Source organism: Rhinoraja longicauda, chromosome 35 (assembly GCF_053455715.1).
Source record: "Rhinoraja longicauda isolate Sanriku21f chromosome 35, sRhiLon1.1, whole genome shotgun sequence".
Classification (NCBI taxonomy): Eukaryota; Metazoa; Chordata; class Chondrichthyes; order Rajiformes; family Arhynchobatidae; genus Rhinoraja; species Rhinoraja longicauda.
In genome coordinates, this window is record NC_135987.1 from 8,582,536 (window position 1) to 8,602,766 (window position 20,231).

At 45.8% G+C, this 20,231-nt stretch overlaps 1 protein-coding gene across 1 annotated transcript in view; it reads right to left on the minus strand.

The window, feature by feature from the left end:
- Positions 1–20,231, minus strand: part of ptpn20 (protein tyrosine phosphatase non-receptor type 20) — a 273,022-nt gene that overhangs the window by 119,263 nt on the left and 133,528 nt on the right. The window contains exons 26-27 of the mRNA XM_078428348.1: positions 9,619–9,796; positions 623–831 (exon numbers count right to left, since the gene is read on the minus strand). Of these exons, the coding sequence (XP_078284474.1) occupies positions 623–831; positions 9,619–9,796 (387 nt within the window). The remainder of the gene's footprint in view (positions 1–622; positions 832–9,618; positions 9,797–20,231) is intronic.

A 20,231-nucleotide genomic window follows, 5' to 3' on the forward strand; every position in this document is an offset into this window, starting at 1 on the left:
CAGTCAGCTCCACTTGTTCACCTCCACTGACTTCATAAGTTCATAAGTTGGAGGAGCAGAAGTAGGCCATTTGGCCCATCAAGTCTACTCCGACATTCAATCGTGGCTGATCCATCTTTCTCTCTTGACCCCATTCTCCTGCCTTCTCCCCATAACCCCACCCCTGACACCATTACTAATCAATGGGTTGGTGGGCTTCAATGGTTAGAACATGTAGGGGGGGGGCAATATACAGACCTGTAAGTAAGCAAAACCTGGATATTAAGAACACAGTAATACTTAATGTTTCACATCCAGCTGGTACTGAATCAGAAAGGTTCATGATTTTCTGATCAGAAGTCATCAACTTTAAATGTCAGCTTTGTTTCTCTCTCCACAGATGCTGCCTGACCTGCTGAGTATCGTGGAGATTTTCCGATTTCGTTTCATGTGGATCTTGAATTACCTTCACTCCTCCATTGCAAAAAGGTTCATTAATTTCACAAGAAGGTAGACACAAAACGCTGGAGTAACTCAGCGGGACAGGCAGCATCCCTGGAGAAAAGGAATGGGTGACGTTTCGGGTCGGGACCCTTCTTCAGACACAATTACACAAGGCGCTGGTCGCAGTTCAGCCACTCACCTGATACGACAGCCCCTTCACTGCCGCTCCATTGACGGCCAGGATGACATCCCCAACCTCCATCTGACCCGTCTCTTCTGCAGGCTGCCCCGGGAACAGTCTCTTTATCCTCACCAAACCCCCTCTGGGATCATCTGCTGACGCACACTGTAGGAAACTGAATCCTAAACCACCGGAGTTTTTCTTCATCTTCACCTCAAACGTGTTACCTGTTAACAATATTGCTTAGTTTAGTTCTGGTGAGTTTATTGTCACGTGTATCGAGGTACAGTGAAAAGCTTTTGTTGCGTGCTATCCAGTCGGCAGAAAGACAATACATCCTTACTAACTGTATCACCGTATGGTATGGCAACTGCTCTGTCTTCGACCGGAAAGCACTGCAGAGGGCGGTGAAAACTGCCCAACGCATCACCGGTTCCTCACTCCCCTCCATTGAGTCTATCCAGAGTAGGCGATGTCTGCGAAGGGCGCGCTGCATCGTCAAGGACAGCTCTCACCCCAACCACAGATTGTTTACCCTCCTCCCATCTGGGAGGCGCTACAGGTCTCTCCGTTCCCAGACCTGCAGGTTCAGGAACAGCTTCTTTCCTGCGGTCGTTACCTTACTTAACTCTGCGCTTCGGTGATTGCTGCCATCCCCCCCACCCCCCCCTCGGGCACTCCTCCCATCAGTGACTGATCTCGCTCACCGGAATTTCCACTACCGCTACTGTGCATATATGTATATATTATATGTTTTACTATTCCATCACATGCACTCTGGTTAAGATGCTAACTGCATTTCGTTGTCTCTGTACTTGTACACTGCACAATGACAATAAAGTTTGTATTGTATTGTATTGTATATGCTTACAATTGAGCCATTTACAGTGTGGAGAATTGTAGTTAATTTAGAACAGTAAGTTCCTGTGGCTAAATCTGACCTAACTTTGTCATGAAAGTGTTTGTATGTCTGGTTTAATTCAGTGTCTAGTCAGAGGCTGTATCCAGATTGCTGAAGATTGGATTTGTGCAAGATACAGCCAGCAAAGTCGAATCAAGAATAGTTTGAGGGTGACCTGTGAGGCAGATAGTAGTTCAGCACTGCTCTCTGGTTGCAGTAGGATGATTCAGTTGCCTGATAACAGCTGGGAAGAAACTGTCCCTGAATCTGGAGGAGCATTAATAGGAATGTAATGGCAACATAATCTCCATCAGATCAGCAATGAACACTTCAAAATCTTGCCATAATCCCGCCTGTCAATATTGTGTTTTATGCATGAAAGAATGCTGATTCAACAGTCAACAGTCGTTCAAAAATAATCCATTGCATCATTCTTTAGGGTGGCACAGTGGCGTAGCGGTAGAATTGCTGCCTTACAGGGCCAGAGACCTGGGTTAGATCCTGACTAAGGGTGCGGTCTGTATGTCTGTATGTTTTCCCTGTGGCCGTGTGTGGTTTCTCCAGGTGCTCCAGTTTTCTCGCACACTCCAAAAATGTACAGGTTTGTTTATAGGTTAATTGGCTTCGGTAAAAAAAAATTGTTGAAGGGTTAATGAGAGGCAAAAGACATGAGAAGATATGAGGTACGGGCTGGAAGAGACAAATTGGCTCCAGTCAGTCCAGATATTCATGAATTCAAAATACACCGAAATGCACAACTATTCATACACTTACACACACGTGAGATTACCGGTCTACTCCCTGCTCAGAAATGTTTGAGCTTATCAATGTTGGTTTTGTGTGGTTGTGATAACATAAAGAATATTACATAACATGTATAATCCAAAAGCATTATTAGAATATTTTTATATGTGAAGTTTCAGGGATGCAATGTTATTCAGAGAGGGAATATGTATTGTGTGTAACAATCTCTGGTATAATTGAGAACTATTTTTCCCGTTCTTCTATTTTCATTTCTGATGATTCTAACCAGGATAAGTGTCATATACTTATCATATATACCCCTACCCAATTCCACCTTTATTTCAATTATGTACCACACACAGGGCGGCACGGTGGCGCAGTGGTAGAGTTACTGCCTTATAGCGCTTGTAACGCCAAAGACCTGGGTTCGATCCCGACTATGGGTGTAGTCTGTACAGAGTTTGTACGTTCTCCCCGTGACCGTGTCGGTTTTCTCCGAGATCTTCGGTTTCCTCCCACACTCCAAATACGTACAGGTTTGTAGGTTAATTGGCTTGGTATAAGTGTAAATTGCCCCTAGTGTGTGTAGGATAGTGCTGATGTGTGGGGATCGCTGGTCGGCAAGGACTTGGTGGGCCGATTTCCACACTGTATCTCTAAACTAGACTAAACAAAACATAATGAATGACAAAAAGGATAGACACAAAAAGCTGGAGTAACTGGCAGCATCTCTGGAGAGAAGGAATGGGCGACGTTTTGGGTCGAGATCCTTCTTCAGACTGGTTACGGATAAGGAAAACGAGAGATATGTATAGACGGTGATGTGGAGAGATAAAGTACAATGAATGAAAGATATGCAAAAATGGAATGCTGATAAACGAAACAGGCCATTATTAGCTGTTTGTAGGGTGAAAATAAGAAGCTAATGCAACTTGGGTGGGGGAGGGATGGAGAGATGGGGAATGCTGGGGCTACCTGAAGTGGGAGAAATCAATATCATACCACTGGGCTGTAAGCTGCCCAAGCAAAATATGAGATGCTGTTCTTCCAATTTGCATTTAGCCTGACTCTAACAATGGAGGAGACGGAGGACAGAAAGGTCTGTGTAGGAATGGGAAGGAGAATTAAAGTGACCACAACTGGAAGATCAGGTTGGTTCACGCGGGCTGAGCGAAGGTGTTCCGCAAAACGATCGCCCAGTCTGCGTTTGGTCTCGCCGATGTATAAGACTCCACATCTTGAACGACGTATACAGTAGATGAGGTTGGAGGATGTGCAAGTGAACCTCTGCCTCACCTGAAAGGGCTGTCGGGGTCCCTGGACAGAGCCGAGGAAGGAGGTACAGCGACAGGTGTTGCATCTTCTGCGGTTACAGGGGAAGGTACCTGGAGAGGAGGTACTTTGGGTGGGAAGGGATGAGTTAACCAAGGAGTTGCGGAGGGAACGGTCTCTGCGGAAGGCGGAAAGGGGTGGAGATGGGAAAATGTGGCTAGTGGTGGGATCCCGTTGGAGGTGGCGGAAATTTCGGAGGATTATGTCCTCAGGCTTTTTGTGCCTGTCTGGAATGCTGGAGTAACTCAGCGGGACAGGCAGCATCGATGGAGAGAAGGAATGGGTGACGTTTCGGGTCAAGGCCCTGCCTCCGACAAGAGTTCAGCGACATCCACTCTCACTCCTCCCCCTCTGACATTCCTCCTTCCCTCCGATTCTTCCCGACACGGATATAATTATACCCAGTGTCGCTAAAATATAATCAGATCACCACCAGTTCTTTGGAGCCAACTGTGCAATATGAGATGAAGTGCTGATTTCCCCATTATGTGTCAATTTATTCACGATTTCAGGATGTCATGAATTCATGCATGTGTTGCTGCCAGGACTGTCTATCCCTGGAATATATTAATTATTCTGTGTGTCTCTGCCACTGCAACTCTAATTCATTTATATTAGTGTTAAATAGCGGGAATCAGCAATTTAAAGGTTTAAATAGAAACCAGTTCAGGAGAATGAAGTGTACTTTTTCAGAGACAGAATTTTTTTTACCATATCCAAGTCACAGTCTCCTTGGTGGCGCAGCAGTAGAGTTGCTGCCTCACAGTGAATGCAGCGCTGGGGGCCCGGGTTCGATCCCAACTACGGGTGCTGTCCGTACGGAGTTTGTATGTTCTCCCCGTGACCTGCGTGGGTTTTCTCCGAGATCTTCGGTTTCCTCCCACACTCAAAAGATGTACAGGTTTGTAGGTTAATTGGCTGGGTAAATGTAAAAATGTAAAAATTGTTCCCAGTGTGTGTAGGATAGTGTTAATTTGCGGGGATCGCTGGTCGGCGCGGACCCGTTGGGCCAAAGGGCCTGTTTCCGCGTTGTATCTCTAAACTAAACTAAGATACCGAATAGTTCTCTCATCCGATTCAGTCTTTAGAGGTACAGCGTGGAAACAGGCCCTTCAGCCCACCGAGTCCACGCCGACCAGCGATCACCACCCCCCCCCCCCCCCCCCCCCCCCCCTGTACACTAGCCCTATCCAATACACACTAGGGACAATTTACTATTGTTACCAAAGCCAATTGACCTACAAACCTGTCGGTCTTTGGAGTGCGTGAGGAAACCGGGGCACCCAGGCAGTCACAGGGAGAACACTCCGTACAGACAGCACCCGTGGTCAGGATGGATCCTGGGTCTCTGGCGCTGTAAGGCAGTAACTCTACTCAGTGATTCAGATCACTGTGTTTCTGAGACTGTGACACCAGATGGATGGGAGATCAAATAAGGGCATGACAAGAAGTGTCATTCTTACACATGCGGGAAAGCTAAATACATCCCAAACAGCGGGGTTACAGAGCAGGCAATCGAAGTAACATCCCATCACCATGAGCCGATTGTGGACATGCCTCAGCTAATTTCCAGTTGGACGCTCTTCAGCTGAAAGTGATTGCTCCCATAAGACTAACTGGGGGGTGAGCTCACTTTGGTTTAGATTAGTTTAGTGTAGTAGTTACAGTGCCGAAACAAGCCTCTGGGCCCACCGAGTCCGCACCGACCAGCGATCCCCGCACATTAACACTCTCCTACACCAAGGACAATTTTTACATTTATACCAAACCAATTAACCTACAAACCTGCACATCTTTGGAGTGTGGGAGGAAACATATAAACATAGGAAACATGGGCAGGAGTAGGCCTTTTGGCCCTTCCAGCCAGCACTGCCATTCAATATGATCAATGCTGATCATCCAAAATCAGTACCCTGTTCTTGCTTTCTCCCCGTATCCCTTGATTCCGTTAGCTCTAAGAGCTATATCTAACACTCTCTTGAATACAGTATTGTAAAGGACAGGCAGAGAGGTTTAGAAAGTGAATTTGTGAACTTTTGGGGTTCGGAACACGGCTAAGGGAGTCAAGATGGTCCCGTCAACGGAAGGTTAGAGGCCCCCGACTGCGGGAGGACAAAGAAGGGAAGAGATTGGACTTTTCTTTTCGCCTTCCATCACAGTGAGGAATGTGGGGGAGTCACTGTGGTGGATGTTCATGTTAAAATGTATTTTGTGTGCTCTGTTGCTTTTTATTGCTATGACTGTTCGGCAAATGAAGTTCCTCGTATGTTGCAAAACGTACTTGGCTAATAAAGTATTATTGTGATAGTGATAATTGGCTGCTCTTCTTCAAAACAGCGTCAATGGGTTTTTACATCCATATTGGAGATCAGATGGAGCATTAGGTTAAAGTCTGATCAATGACAGTGCAGCCCTCCCTTGGAATCACACGGGAATCTAGGCCAAGATTTCTGGGCTCTGCAGAGGGGGTTTTAGTTCAGATATACAGCGCAGAAACAGGCCCTTCGGCCCACCGAGTCCGCACCGACCAGCGATCCTCACACACTAACACTATCCTGCACACACTAGGGATAATTTACATTTATACCAAGCCAATTAACCTACAAACCTGGAGTGTGGGAGGAAACCGAAGATCTCGGAGAAAACCTACGCAGGCCACGGGGAGAACGTACAAACTTTGTACATACAAGCACCCGTAGTCAGGATCAAACCCGGGTCTCCTGCACTGTAAGGCAGTAGCTCTACTGCTGCACCACCCATTGTATCTAGAAGTGTGTCCAGAATCTCATTGAATCTGAGGATGTGTGTGTTACCAAAATCCTCAGGCTGACATTTAACAGAAATCAATAGAGATTTCATTTGAAGAATTCCAAATGCTTGAAACGATCGACAATAAACGGGTCCTTGCTTTCCTTTGAAATGCATCTCAGAGTATAATAACTTCCTCATTTTCTATCAATATTTCCACAGTGCAAGCTTCAGAGGGCTCCTGCTTTAATTAGCGTGTGATTATGTGTGTCCACGGGTTTGATGGTTACTTCATGCAGAATCTCAGTTTCAGCAGTGCGATAGTGATGAATAGTTGTACTGCGCAAATGCTGGAGGAACTCAGCGGATCAGGCAGCATCTGAGGAGGGAAATGGACAGACGATGTTTTGGATCTGGGTGCCTTTAGTTTTTTTGTTTTATAAACACGGTGTGGGAACAGGCCCTACAACCCACCACGTCTGTGCCGACCATCAATCACCCATACACTAGTTCCAAGTGTGAAGAAGGGTCTCGACCCGAAACGTCACCCATTCCTTCACTCGAGAGATGCTGCCTGTCCCGCTGAGTTACTCCAGCATTTTGTGTCTATCTTCCATCCCACACACTAGGACCAATTGTCCTACAAACCTGCACGTCTTCGGCATATGGGAGGAACCCAGAGCACCCGGAGAAATTCCACACGGTCACAGGGAGAACGTACAAACTCCGCACGGACCGTACCCGTAGTCAGGATCGAACCCGGGTCTCCGGCGCTGTAAGGCAGCAGCACTACCACTTTGCCACCGTGCCGCCCCGGCTTCTTCAGACTGGGGGAATTCGCAAATACCCAATTAACTTACCAATCAGTACATTGTGTAGGAGAAAACTGAAGCACCCAGGGAAAGCCCAAGTGGTGACAGGGAGAATGGGCAAACTCCAAACAGATAGCAGTGGAGGTCCAGATGAACCTCAAATCATTGAGGTTGTGCATGTCCAACATCCCACCTGAGATGAACAAGAGTTTTCCCCCCGAAGATAGACACAAAAAGCTGGAGTAACTCAGAGGGACAGGCAGCATCTCTGGAGAGAAGGAATGGGTGACGTTTCGGGTCTAGACCCTTCTTCAGACTGATTAGGGATAAGGGAAACGAGAGATAAGGGAGTTTTCTCCCCCTTCATCTTCAGAAGACTGAAGCCAATGTTGCCCTGCGTCCTCTGTTCTCTTCTACTGTTAATTCCTGTCACTGTCGACTGTAGCTGCCTGTTGTGGATCAGTCACATTAAATGTCTGTGTTCTATGATGTATATCCGGTTTCTGATCCAGTCTGGGTTTTTCTATATGCTAACCAGCTGTTGGTAGGGTGGGATTCAGCCACCAGGATCAGGGGGAACTGGGCTCGGAGACGACACCACGATGTTTTGTATCCTCTGAGCATTCACGCAATAAAGAATTAATGCTTCAGCTTGACTCATGGTTATTTAAATGGACAAGAACCTGGTGTCAGAAGTAGGATACGAACCCACGCATCCACTTGGAGACCAGGATGGGACAATAACACCTGTAACCACAAGGGTGATATCATCTGACACAAGGTTTTTGGGCCTGGAACCTTCATCTAGACCTCTATTCTGCAGATAGCCACCCCAGTTGGCATCTTTCCTTTTAGACAATAGACAATAGACAATAGGTGCAGGAGGAGGCCATTCGGCCCTTCGAGCCAGCGCCGCCATTCAATGTGATCATGGCTGATCATTCTCAATCAGTACCCCGTTCCTGCCTTCTCCCCATACCCCCTGACTCCGCTATCCTTAAGAGCTCTATCTAGCTCTCTCTTGAATGCATTCAGAGAATTGGCCTCCACTGCCTTCTGAGGCAGAGAATTCCACAGATTCACAACTCTGACTGAAAAAGTTTTTCCTCATCTCCATTCTAAATGGCCTACCCCTTATTCTTAAACTGCGGCCCCTTGTTCTGGACTCCCCCAACATTGGGAACATGTTTCCTGTCTCTAGCGTGTCCAACCCCTTAATAATCTTATATGTTTCGATAAGATCTCCTTTTGCTCTCCTCGAACGTGAGGCTTCTTAAAACTCTTCATAACCCATGTGCAAACTTGCAATGTCTCATTCGCCCATTGTCCTCAGTCTGCACACCTCACAGAAGCACATCACTCTTTAAAATTCCCATCTTTATTTACAAATTTGCTCCTGGCCACAGCAGACCCCATTTCTGTGATATCCTACAACCTGGTAAAATTCCAGTATTCCTTCAATTTTTCTCGATATAATCTACATTTAATCATTCTACCATTAGTCTGAAGAAGGGTCTCGACCCGAAACGTCACCCATTCCTTCTCTCCTGAGATGCTGCCTGTCCCGCTGAGTTACTCCAGCATTTTGCGAAATAATCATTCTACCATTGTACCTTCAGCTGCCAAACACTGAAATCTCCCAATTTTGTTCACTCCATGCCTCTGTTACTCCTTGCCTGTATTATTGTCTTTCTAACTGGTGGGAGCTGATGCATTTGGGGTCGTGCAGGAAGGCAAGCAGAGTGGCCTACCTTTAGGACGAGAGGGGCAAAGTTTAAAGGAGACGCGTCGGGCAAGTTTTCTTTTTACACAGAGAGTGAGGGGGTTCCTGAATCACTCTGTCAGAGGTCGGTAGAGGATACAATGAAGGATTTTAGATCGATGTGTTGATATGCAGGGAACGGAGGGATATGGAACATAGAACAGTACAGCGCAAGAACAGGCCCTTAGGCCCACAATGACTGTGCCGAACATGATGTCAAGACCATCACATCTACCTACACATGACCCATGTCCTTCCATTCCCTGCATATCCAGGTGCCTATTCAAAAGTCTCTTAAATGCCACTAACATATCTGGTTCAACTACCACCTCGGGCAGTGTGTTCCAGGCACTCACCACCCTCTGTGTAAAAAACACGCCCCGCTATCCCCTTTAAACTAGGTCCCTCTCACCTTAAAGTATGCCCTCTGGTATTTGATTATTTTTCAATAATACGTTTCCACTGCCTCACATGAAATTAGATTTCCAAAACAGTAATTATTACTGTACTACACAAATATACCTGCGTCAAACGCAACTTAAACACATCTATTAAGTTTAAAGGGATGGGTTTGAAAGGAAGGAGGTGCCTCTTACTGCAAAGTCTAACAATCATCCGCACAGACTCTATGCTGTGGAGACGGATTATAAATTATCCCTCCAAGCCAGGAAGGCCATGCCAGTGCACTGTTGACTTGCTAAACATCAGCCCCTACCATCTGTCACGAAGCTGTAGTCCTTGGATGTGGTAGCAGAGGTGGTTGCCATGGAGTTGTCGGGATATTCATCTTGTTCCCAGTGTAAGCCGTCAGCGAGAAAGGGCCCCAGTTGGTTTCCGTAGCCAGGACTTCCAGCTGCCGTTTGATGCCCTCTCTCAAGAACGAGCCGCACCACCTGAAAGAAAGACAGGGAGCGAGCGGTGGAGGGGCAAGATTTGTAGGAAAGAATTGCAGATGCCGGTTTAAATCGAAGGTGGAACACAAAATGCTGGAGTAACTCAGCGGGTCAGGCAGCATCTCCGGAGAGAAGGGGTGGGTGACGATTCGGGTGGCGACCCTCCTTCAGACTGGCAGAGCGGTGTGGAGGGAATTGTCCACAGGCCCGCCACGCACGAAGGCCAATGTCACCACATCAGCCCTCGCCTCTCTGAATAAAAACACAAAGTGCTGGAGCAACCTGGCGGCTCAGGCAGCATCTGCGGAGGGAGTGGACAGACGTGACGTTTCTGGTCAGGACCCTTCTTCAGACTCTCGAAGTGTCACCTGTCCAGTCCCTCCACCGATGCTGCCTGACCCACTTGAGTTACTCCAGCGCTTTGAGATTTACTCAATATTCCAGCATCTGCAGTTCCTTGTGTCATCCCTGCATGATGTTGGCCTCCCATTCAAAATCGACAATGGGAAACAGATGTGGAGAGGTACAACGTGTAGTGTGTAGGAAGGAACTGCAGATGCTGGTTTACCCCGAAGATGGACACAAAATGCTGGAGTAACTCGGCGGGACAGGCAGCATCTCTGGATAGAAGGAATGGGTGACGTTTCAGGTTGAGACCCTTCTGCAGACAGTACAAGTGTAGGGTACGCTCTACTGGTGGACCTTGTCAACCGAATTTACAGTGAAACCTGAAATTATGTGTAGATTATGGCATGTGCTTGTTGCAAATTTCTGCAGGCTGAACACTATGTGGACAAAGGAATCTGCCTTTTCCCAGTTGACCCTTTCTCTAGTTGTAGAGATACCGTTCAGTCAGAGAGTTGTGAATCTGTGGAATTCTCCGCCTCAGAAGGCAGTGGAGGCCAATTCTCCGAATGCATCCAAGAGAGAGCTAGATAGAGCTCTTAAGGATAGCGGAGTCAGGGGGTATGGGGAGAAGGCAGGAACGGGGTACTGATTGAGAATGATCAGCCATGATCACATTGAATGGCGGTGCTGGCTCGAAGGGCCAAATGGCCTCCTCCTGCACCTATTGTCTATTGTCTATTGTCTATAACCCTGACAATATGTTATTTTGTGATTTCATGGGGTTGTTAACAAATGTTCATGGGAGATCATCGGTTGACACCCACCTCTAATACATCTCACTCCTGACACTTGAATAAGTTAGACACCATCAGGATCCGGGGCCAAATTCCTTTACATTTATCATTAGGTCTTGAGGGAAATCCGATTCATGTACGTTTTTGTTTCAGAAAAATAGTGGAATTAATTTTAATGGAGTAACATTGGAATATTTTCTTCTTTTTGTTTCTAAGACGGGAATATTTTCTGAAGCTCGGCGGGCTGGTGCGATGTTGGACAGGGCACTGACTTCACAAGAGGAGAGTCTTGGACGCAGAAGGCTCCACTCAGAGACAGCTCGGCTTCACAAAGACCGCAGGCTTAATTGAAAGATTATCAGGCAAATCAGACACACGCAGAGCTGGGGTGAGGCAGTCCACGAGCCAAACCACTGCGTCACAATGGGTATCATCAGCCTCTCACACACGCGTGAAGCTTTCCTATCAAATTAGCACTCAGCTGCTTTTCATTTCCCAGTGTGAAAGAACATTTGCTTAACCCAGACCGTATCACACCGATCCAATATCATAGACGTAGACCCACACATTATCACTGGCTTTAACAGTTTCCAGCACAATCACACTATCTAGGACATATCAGCTTAACATTCTGCACATACAAGCTCCTACCGTGGCTCGGTTTTCACATTGACTTCACCAGCAGCTTCCTAACGTCTGAGTTATGAAAGCTGTGGGTTCAATTCATAAATTCGTAACGACTCTTCCGGCTTTCAGCCTTAACTATTTCCCATAATTCTGCAGTCCACAAATGTGACATTATCACTCTTGTATATAGCAAGACTTGCATATATTTCTATGCAATAAAGACCAGTGGACATTTGTCCACTTGTATCAGTGAAACCTTTGCCTGTAGACTCAACTCAACTACATCCCTTTGAGAGACAAAAGGAACTGCAGGAATCCTGAACCAAACACAAAGTGCTGGAGTAACTGAGTGGGTCAGACAGCATCTGCGGAGGAAATGGACAGGCAATGTTTTGGGTTGGGAGAGTTCTTCTTCATAAGTTCATAAGTATGACTACGAGTAGAATCAGACCATTCGGCCCATTGAGTCTACGGCGCCATTCAATCATGGCGGACCTATCAATCCCTCTCAAACCCCTTCTCCTGCCTTCTCCCCATAACCCCTGACCTTCGGACCGGCTAAGGTAGGGTCCCTACCCGAAACATCGCCAATCCATTTCCTCCACAGGTGCTGCCTGACCTGTTCAGCTACTCCAGCGCTTTGTGTTTTACATCCCTTTGAAATAGTTTGTTTCCACCTGATGTCCTGATGTTATGAATATAGTCTGAATACGAAGGGCCCAGCGTTGATCCCATTAATTATATCTTTCTTACCACTCTGGTTAACTTATTTATCCCATCTCTGGTTACCCCTCATTAGCCAGTCCTTTAGCCATGCTAATATATTGAGCTTAATGTCTTAAGCTCATGCAGCAAGGCACATTATTGAATGAATTTGGAAATCCAAATGCACTACTCCCTTTAATTCCGATTAATCCACTCTGCTTGTTACATCCTCAAAGAACACAAATAAATTTGTCAAACATGATATTCCTTTTATAAAACCATGTCGACTATGATTGATTACGTTATGATTTTCTCAGCTTGCTACGGTTACATTCTCCACAACAGATTTCAGCATCTTTCCAATGATGGATGTTAGGCTATCTGGCCTATAGATTCCTTCTTTTGGTCTCCCTCCTGACTTGAAAAATGGCATTGCATTCCAAGTTTTCCAATCCCCCGGGAAATCTCCAGGTTCTCGGGAATTTTGGCATATGACAATGAATGCATCCACCAACTGCGGCCAATTCTTTCTGAACCCGTGAGATATTAAAGTGGGGGCCTTATTACTCCCAGAGTAATTGACCAACTGCGCTGTTTTAAATGTCTTCTTTCACCTCTGCCAATATCCTCAGTCCATGAGCACATGTCTATTGTTGCTGTTCAATGCTCCTATGAAATATCGCAGTTGCTATTACTATGTTACATTTACATTACAATTTACATTGCAATTGCCTATCACAATTAAGTCTTAAATATGAGATTAGTTTACTTTAGTTTAGTTTAGTTTAGAGATGCAGCACGTAAATAGGCCCTTCGGCTCACTGAGTCCATGTCGCCCAGTGATCCTGGCACACTAACACTATCCTACACACACTAGAGTTATACCAAGCCAACTAACCTATGGACCTGCACGTCTTTGGAGTGTGGGAGGAATCCGGAGATCCTGGAGAAAACCCACGCGGGTCACGGGGAGAACGTACAAACTCCGTACGGACAGCACCCTTAGTCTGGATCGAACCCGGGTCACTGGCGCTCGAAGGCGGCAACTCTACCGCTGCGCCACCATGCCGCCGATTTAGGGAGGGAAGTCCAAGGTTTCAAGCCAAAGCTTTGTAATCAGAAGTGGGGTGAAGCAAATTAAGGATACAAGGCACACAGGATTAGTGGAGGATTGCCGGGATGGAGGAGATTACAAGGATTGAGATAAACGATCTGGTAAATTCTATCAAAAGATTAAAAAAACAACGTATGCCGTGATAATGGCATTGAGCAGCCAATATTGCAATCCTTTCTAACAGTAATCCAAATGTCCATAGCCACATTTCCAGTTTATTCAATAAATGAAAGACCCACCACTACCAAACAATACTTAACCATCGTAACATGTGTTTGAATCATGATGGTACACCAATGTATGCAAATTTATGCATGATAACTCACTTGGGGTTTATTTTAAACATGGGATTTCATTATAAAAGTCATTAATATTCAGCAATTTGCTATTGTCATGTGAAATAAACATCAAATTTTACAAATAGACTAAAAATCAGGGGCCTATTTCCTTGGTTAGTAACAAGAGCAAGGTTGAGATTTAAGTAAAATACTATTTGGTTGGATAATTTGGAAGTTCAAAGCCACATTATATTCATAAGAAGCTCGGATTAGTATTCAGTACCGTTAGAATATGCATATTTAATATGCAAATTTAATGGAATTAACCCATAATTTCGTGGAAAACCATGGGACAAAACATAAAATGATTTACAACAGGCTTTCAGGATCAGTCGGTGATGGATTTCATTTAATTTTGGATGGACATTTCTGCTCATGGAAATGGATCGAAATCCCCTGGTGATTTAGTGAATGGTTCAGCCTGTCTGTGATGGATGTCAGTCAGACACCAGGGTACATGCCAAGGGCAATGAACAGCAAAGCTTTGCATGTGCAGTGTTTCCTGTTATAAAGAGCATTGGATAATTGCACGATTATTGTCTGTTTCTTAGGTGTACATATGTGTGCATGTGTGTGTGTGTGTGTATATATATATATATATATATATATAGCTAAATGCATATTGGAGGAACAGCATTTCATATTTCACTTGGGCAGCTTACAGCTCAGTGGTATGAATATTGATTTCTCTAACTTCAAGTAACCCCGGCATTCCCTCTCTCTCCAGCCCTCCCCCACCCAAGTCACACCAGCTTCTCGTTTTCACCCAACGAACAGCTAACAGTAGCCTGTTTCCTTCATCATCGTTATTTTTTTTGCATATCTTTCATTCATTGTTCTTTATCCCTCCACGTCACCGCCTATATCTCTCGTTTCCCTTTCCCGACTAGTCTGAAGAAGGGTCCTGACCCGAAACGTCACCCATTCCTTCTCTCCAGAGATGCTGCCTGTCCCGCTGAGTTACACCAGCATTTTGCATTTTGACACACACACACACACACACACACACACCACACACACACACACACACACACACACACACACACACACACACACACACACACACACACACACACACACACACACACACACACACACACACACACACACAAAAGAAAATAACTGGACCGGCACAGCCCTATCCTGGTTTAAATCTTACCTCTCTGACAGACACCAGTTCATCTCCATTAACAACTGTAAATCCCCCACCGCTCCCCTCCCCCAAGGTGTCCCCCAAGGCTCAGTCCTTGGCCCCCTCCTCTTCATCCTCTACCTGTTCCCCCTTGGTCAATTAATCCGCCGTCATGGTCTCAACTTCCACTGCTTCGCCGATTGAATTTATTATATAAACATAGCACAAAAAGTAAGGAAATTTGTGTTTGGTAGATTATTTATTTGTTGTAACAATGCTTCTTGGCAATAAATTTTATACCGTTGGAAAGCCTGTTTATTTCCCTTTTAAATGGTGCCACATTTGTAAGGAACATGCATTTGTGGGATGAGCAGCAGAGCTGAGTATGTGGGTTGCGCCCATGAAAAAATCTATGTGTATTGTGTTTACAGGCCTGTTTTGCTGCTGCATGTAAGCTTCTCATTGTCCCATTTTCGGTAAATGTGACAACACACACACACACATATACACACACACAATTTTAACTCTGCTTCCCTCTTAGAACGAGATGAATGCTGCTGGTGTTTACTGAAACTCTGCTCTGTGGGGCTTTGTATATTAGGGCTGCCACCGTAGGCAAACATAACATCTGGTAATAACACTACAGATGACCAGCCCACTGCAGTAAAATCCCAATAACCCACTATCCGACGATACAGAAATCTGAACGGTTCGTCATCATGTTCACCGGGTAATACTGGCCACACACCCCAACCATTCACCAGGGCCCATAGATCCCACTCACGGGCTCTTTGTGCACCCCCTTTATTCACTGGCGTTGGCTTCCACGCCTCCTACATTCACTCGGGTCTTGGTTCCTGCACTCCCTTCATTCACTGAGCTCTGTCCCCACCCTCCCTTCATCCACGGCACCTTGACTCCCACACCTCCTTCATTCACAGGGCCCCTGTTCCCCATCCAACCTTCCATCACTGGACCTTGACTCCCACACCTCCTTCATTCACAGGGCCCCTGTCCCCACCCTCCCTTCATCTACAGCACCTTGACTCCCACACCTCCTTCATTCACAGGGCCCCTGTCCCCACCCTCCCTTCATCTACAGCACCTTGACTCCCACACCTCCTTCATTCACAGGGCCCCTGTCCCCATACTCTCTTCATTCACTGGGCCCTATTCACCAAAGATAATAGAGCAGAGCAAGATAGACAACTCGACCCTAAAAAACGTAGTACGTCACGGCGCCATTTTAGTAGGCAGAAACTTGCAGAAACATTTCAAAAGAAAATTAACAAAAATCTGTGAATTGATAGACGAGATATATTCTGCACTTTAATGGTATCATCACACATACTGTTCCCCCAAACCACTGATTACACTGCGAGAGGCAAAGCGAACGGCGGGTTTTGCTTACCAAAATGGCGGACGTTCCGCTCCTTTGCGTACTACACTTCAGTATAGGCGATTTCAACGGAGTGGTTCATCTTGCTCCTTTAGTATCTTTGCTATTCACCCTTCCTTCATTCAAGGGGACCTGACCCCCACCCTTCATTCACTGGGCTCTAGTTCCTGCACTCCCTTCCCACATACTACGAGTATTCATTCATTCATTCATTCATTCATTCATTCATTCATTCATTCATTCATTCATTCTATTCTCTCTCTCTCTCAACGCACCTGGTGCACTGGAAAAATGAAAAAACCGCGTAACAACTGAAAAAAAAGGTCAATTAAAATTGTGTCGAGGTATTAATGGAAATAGCATCCGATGGTCCAGAAAATCTAAAAACTGAACCAAACTAAAACTAAAATCTGTCAGTCGGGCACCTCTAAAGTCCCGAAAATGCCAGATCATCGGAGTTTCCACTGTGATGTGCTGGGTTGAAGGACGGATGGTGGGCAAGAGGTAGGAAGAACGCCTCCTTCAGTCTGAAGAAGGGCTCGACCCAAAATGTCAACCATTCCTTCTCTCCAGAGATGCTGTCTGTCCGGCTGAGTTACTCCAGCATTTTGCGTCTAAGAATAAGGGGTAGGCCATTTAGAACGGAGATGAGGAAAAACTTTTTCAGTCAGAGAGTTGTGAATCTGTGGAATTCTCTGCCTCGGAAGGCAGTGGAGGCCAATTCTCTGAATGCATTCAAGAGAGAGCTGGATAGAGCTCTTAAGGATAGCGGAGTCAGGGGGTATGGGGAGAAGGCAGGAACGGGGTACTGATTGGGAATGATCAGCCATGATCACATTGAATGGCGGTGCTGGCTCGAAGGGCCGAATGGCCTCCTCCTCCACCTATTGTCTATTGTCTATCTTCTGGAATAACATATCCCCCCTTCAATTTGCGTCTTTGTCACTCACTGGGATCACGGGGCCACCTCTTCACCAGGTGTGATCACAATTAACACCTGCTACATCTTATTACACCTGTGGTCCTCCAACAGCACACATGGTTCACTTTCCATTGTGTTCTGGAATCCCCTTTTTTTAACTTAGAAATTTAGCAGAAGGGCCAGAACTGGTAGAGCAAGTAAAAGGAGCAATGTAGTACCGAAGTAACCTAAGATGGGGATTAAAACATGTAGTCTGTGTGGCGATTATGAATTGGTAATCGCAAATATTGCAAATATAAGCCTCTCTGCACGCAACGCTTAACCCTTTACATCTCAGGCAGGTTGGAGGAGGTGCAGGTGAACCTCTGTCTCACCTGGAAAGACTGTTTGGGTCCTTGGATGGAGTTGAGGAGGGAGGTAAAGGGAGGTAAAGGGACAGGCTTGTAGTCAAATGATCAACTTCGATACTAACTTGTAAATTAGGACAGGAAGAAGGCACGAATGACTTACGGTAACTCAACTAATTCTGAAGGAGAAAGGAATGCATTCAGAACATGGATCTGATTATGGTAGCAATGGATCAATGGTGCGTTATTGTCACATGTGCCTAGTGAAACAGTGAATTCTGTTTTTAACACAAAATTCAGTAAAATCTTACTGTATGTAAGCACAATCATACCCAAGAAAAAGGGGATGAGAATAGTAGATTAGCACCGAACCAACACACAAGAGTCACCATGTTTCCGGTGCCTTCGTGTATCTGCACAGAATCCACGTCCCTCCATTCCCTGCATATCCATGTGCCTGTCCCTTAAACGCCACTGTTGCATCTGCCTCAACCACCAATTCTGGCAGCTGGTTCCAGGCACTCAATAACCTCTGAGCAAAAAACTTGCTTGCATACCTCCTTTACAGTCTGCCCCTCTTACTGTAAAGCTATGCCAATAGACAATAGGTGCAGGAGGAGGCCATTCAGCCCTTTGAGCCAGCACCACCATTCAATGTGATCATGGCTGATCATTCTCAATCAGTACCCCGTTCCTGCCTTCTCCCCATACCCCCTGACTCCGTTATCCTTAAGAGCTCTATCAAGCTCTCTCTTGAATGCATTCAGAGAATTGACCTCCACTGCCTTCTGAGGCAGAGAATTCCACAGATTTACAACTCTCTGACTGAAAAAGTTTTTCCTCATCTCCGTTCTAAATGGCCTACCCCTTATTCTTAAACTGTGGCCCCTGGTTCTGGACTCCCCCAATATTGGGAACATGTTTCCTGCCTCTAACGTGTCCAACCCCTTAATAATCTTACATGTTTCGATAAGATCCCCTCTCATCCTTCTAAATTCCAGTGTATACAAGCCTAGTCGCTCCAGTCTTTCAACATACAACAGTCCCGCCATTCCGGGAATTAACCTAGTAAACCTACGCTGCACGCCTTCAATAGCAAGAATATCCTTCCTCAAATTTGGAGACCCAAAAACTGCACACAGTACTCCAGGTGCGGTCTCACTAGGGTCCTGTACAACTGCAGAAGGACCTCTTTGCTCCTCTAGTATTTGATTTTTCTATCCTTGGATTGGAAAGACTGGAGTTTAGAAGGATGAGATGGGATCTTATAGAGACGTATAAAATTATAAAAGGATGCAGATGCAGGAACAAGCTAGATGCAGGAAAAATGTTCCCAATGTTGGGGCAGTCCAGAACCAGGGGACACAGTCTAAGAATAAAGGGAAGGCCATTTAAAACTGAGGTGAGAAGGAACCTTTTCACCCAGAGTTGTGAATTTGTGGAATTCTCTGCCACAGAAGGCAGTGGAAGCCAATTCACTGGATGAATTTAAAAGAGAGTTAGATAGAGCTCTAGGGGCTAGTGGAATCAAGGGATATGGGGTGAAGACAGGCACTGGTTACTGATTGTGGATGATCAGCCATGATCACAATGAATGGCGGTGCTGGCTCGAAGGGCCAAATGGCCTCCTCCTGCACCTATTTTCTATGTTTCTATGGAAGAAGGTTCTGACTGTCAATCAGTCTGAAGAAGGGTCTCGACCCAAAACGTCACCCATTCCCTCTCTCCCAGATGCTGCCTCACCTGCTGAGTTACTCCAGCATTTTGTGATACCTTCTGACTGTCAATCCTATCTTTGCCTGTCAGAATTTTATACACTTCTGCCAGGTCTCCCTGCAACCTCCAGCGTTCCAGAGGAAACAATCCGAGTCTGTTCAACCTCTTCATGTAACGAAAAACCTCTAATCCATGTATCAAAACCCCTCTGCACCCTTTCCAAAGCCTCCACATCTGTCCTATAATGGCACAACCAGAACTGCATGCAATACTCCAAATGTGGCCTAACCAAAGTCCTACAAAGCTCCATCATGACTTCCTGACTCTTATGCTCAATGCGCCGATCAATGAAACCAAGAATCCTTCCCAACAGCTTCCCTACCACTGATGTTAGGCTCAGCAGCTGATAGTTCCCTGGATTCTTGTTACTTTCCTTCTTAAATAAAGGAACAACATTAACTCATCCCCAGTCTTCCAGGACTTTGCCGGTAGCTGGAGAAGATGCAAAGATCTTCATCAAGGCTCCCGGAATCTCCTCTCTTGCCTCTCTCAATAACCTGCCTTAGATCCCATCAGGTCCTGGGGATTTATCCACCATAATGGTCTTCAAGAGCCCCAACACCTCCTCCCTCTAAATCTGAAACTGCCCTTGCATATATTCGTGTTCACCACACTGATCTCACTGCACTCCATGTCCTTCTCATTGGTGAAAACAAATGCACAGCACTTGTTTAGTCCCTCACCTGCATTACCAGATTCGAAACACAAATTTCCACCTTTATCCTTGATGTTCCTACCTTCTCCCTGGTTAACTTCTTGTTTTTAATATGGGTATAAAAAACATAAGGAACTTCTTTATCCGAATAACCAAAGCCATGTTTTGGCCCCTTTTGCCTCTTCTAATCACCCCCTTTCCACCTTTCTTGACATTCCTCAAAGATTCTGCATGACTCCATTCCTCTTAAACTGTGTTTGTTTATACCAAGCCAAGCG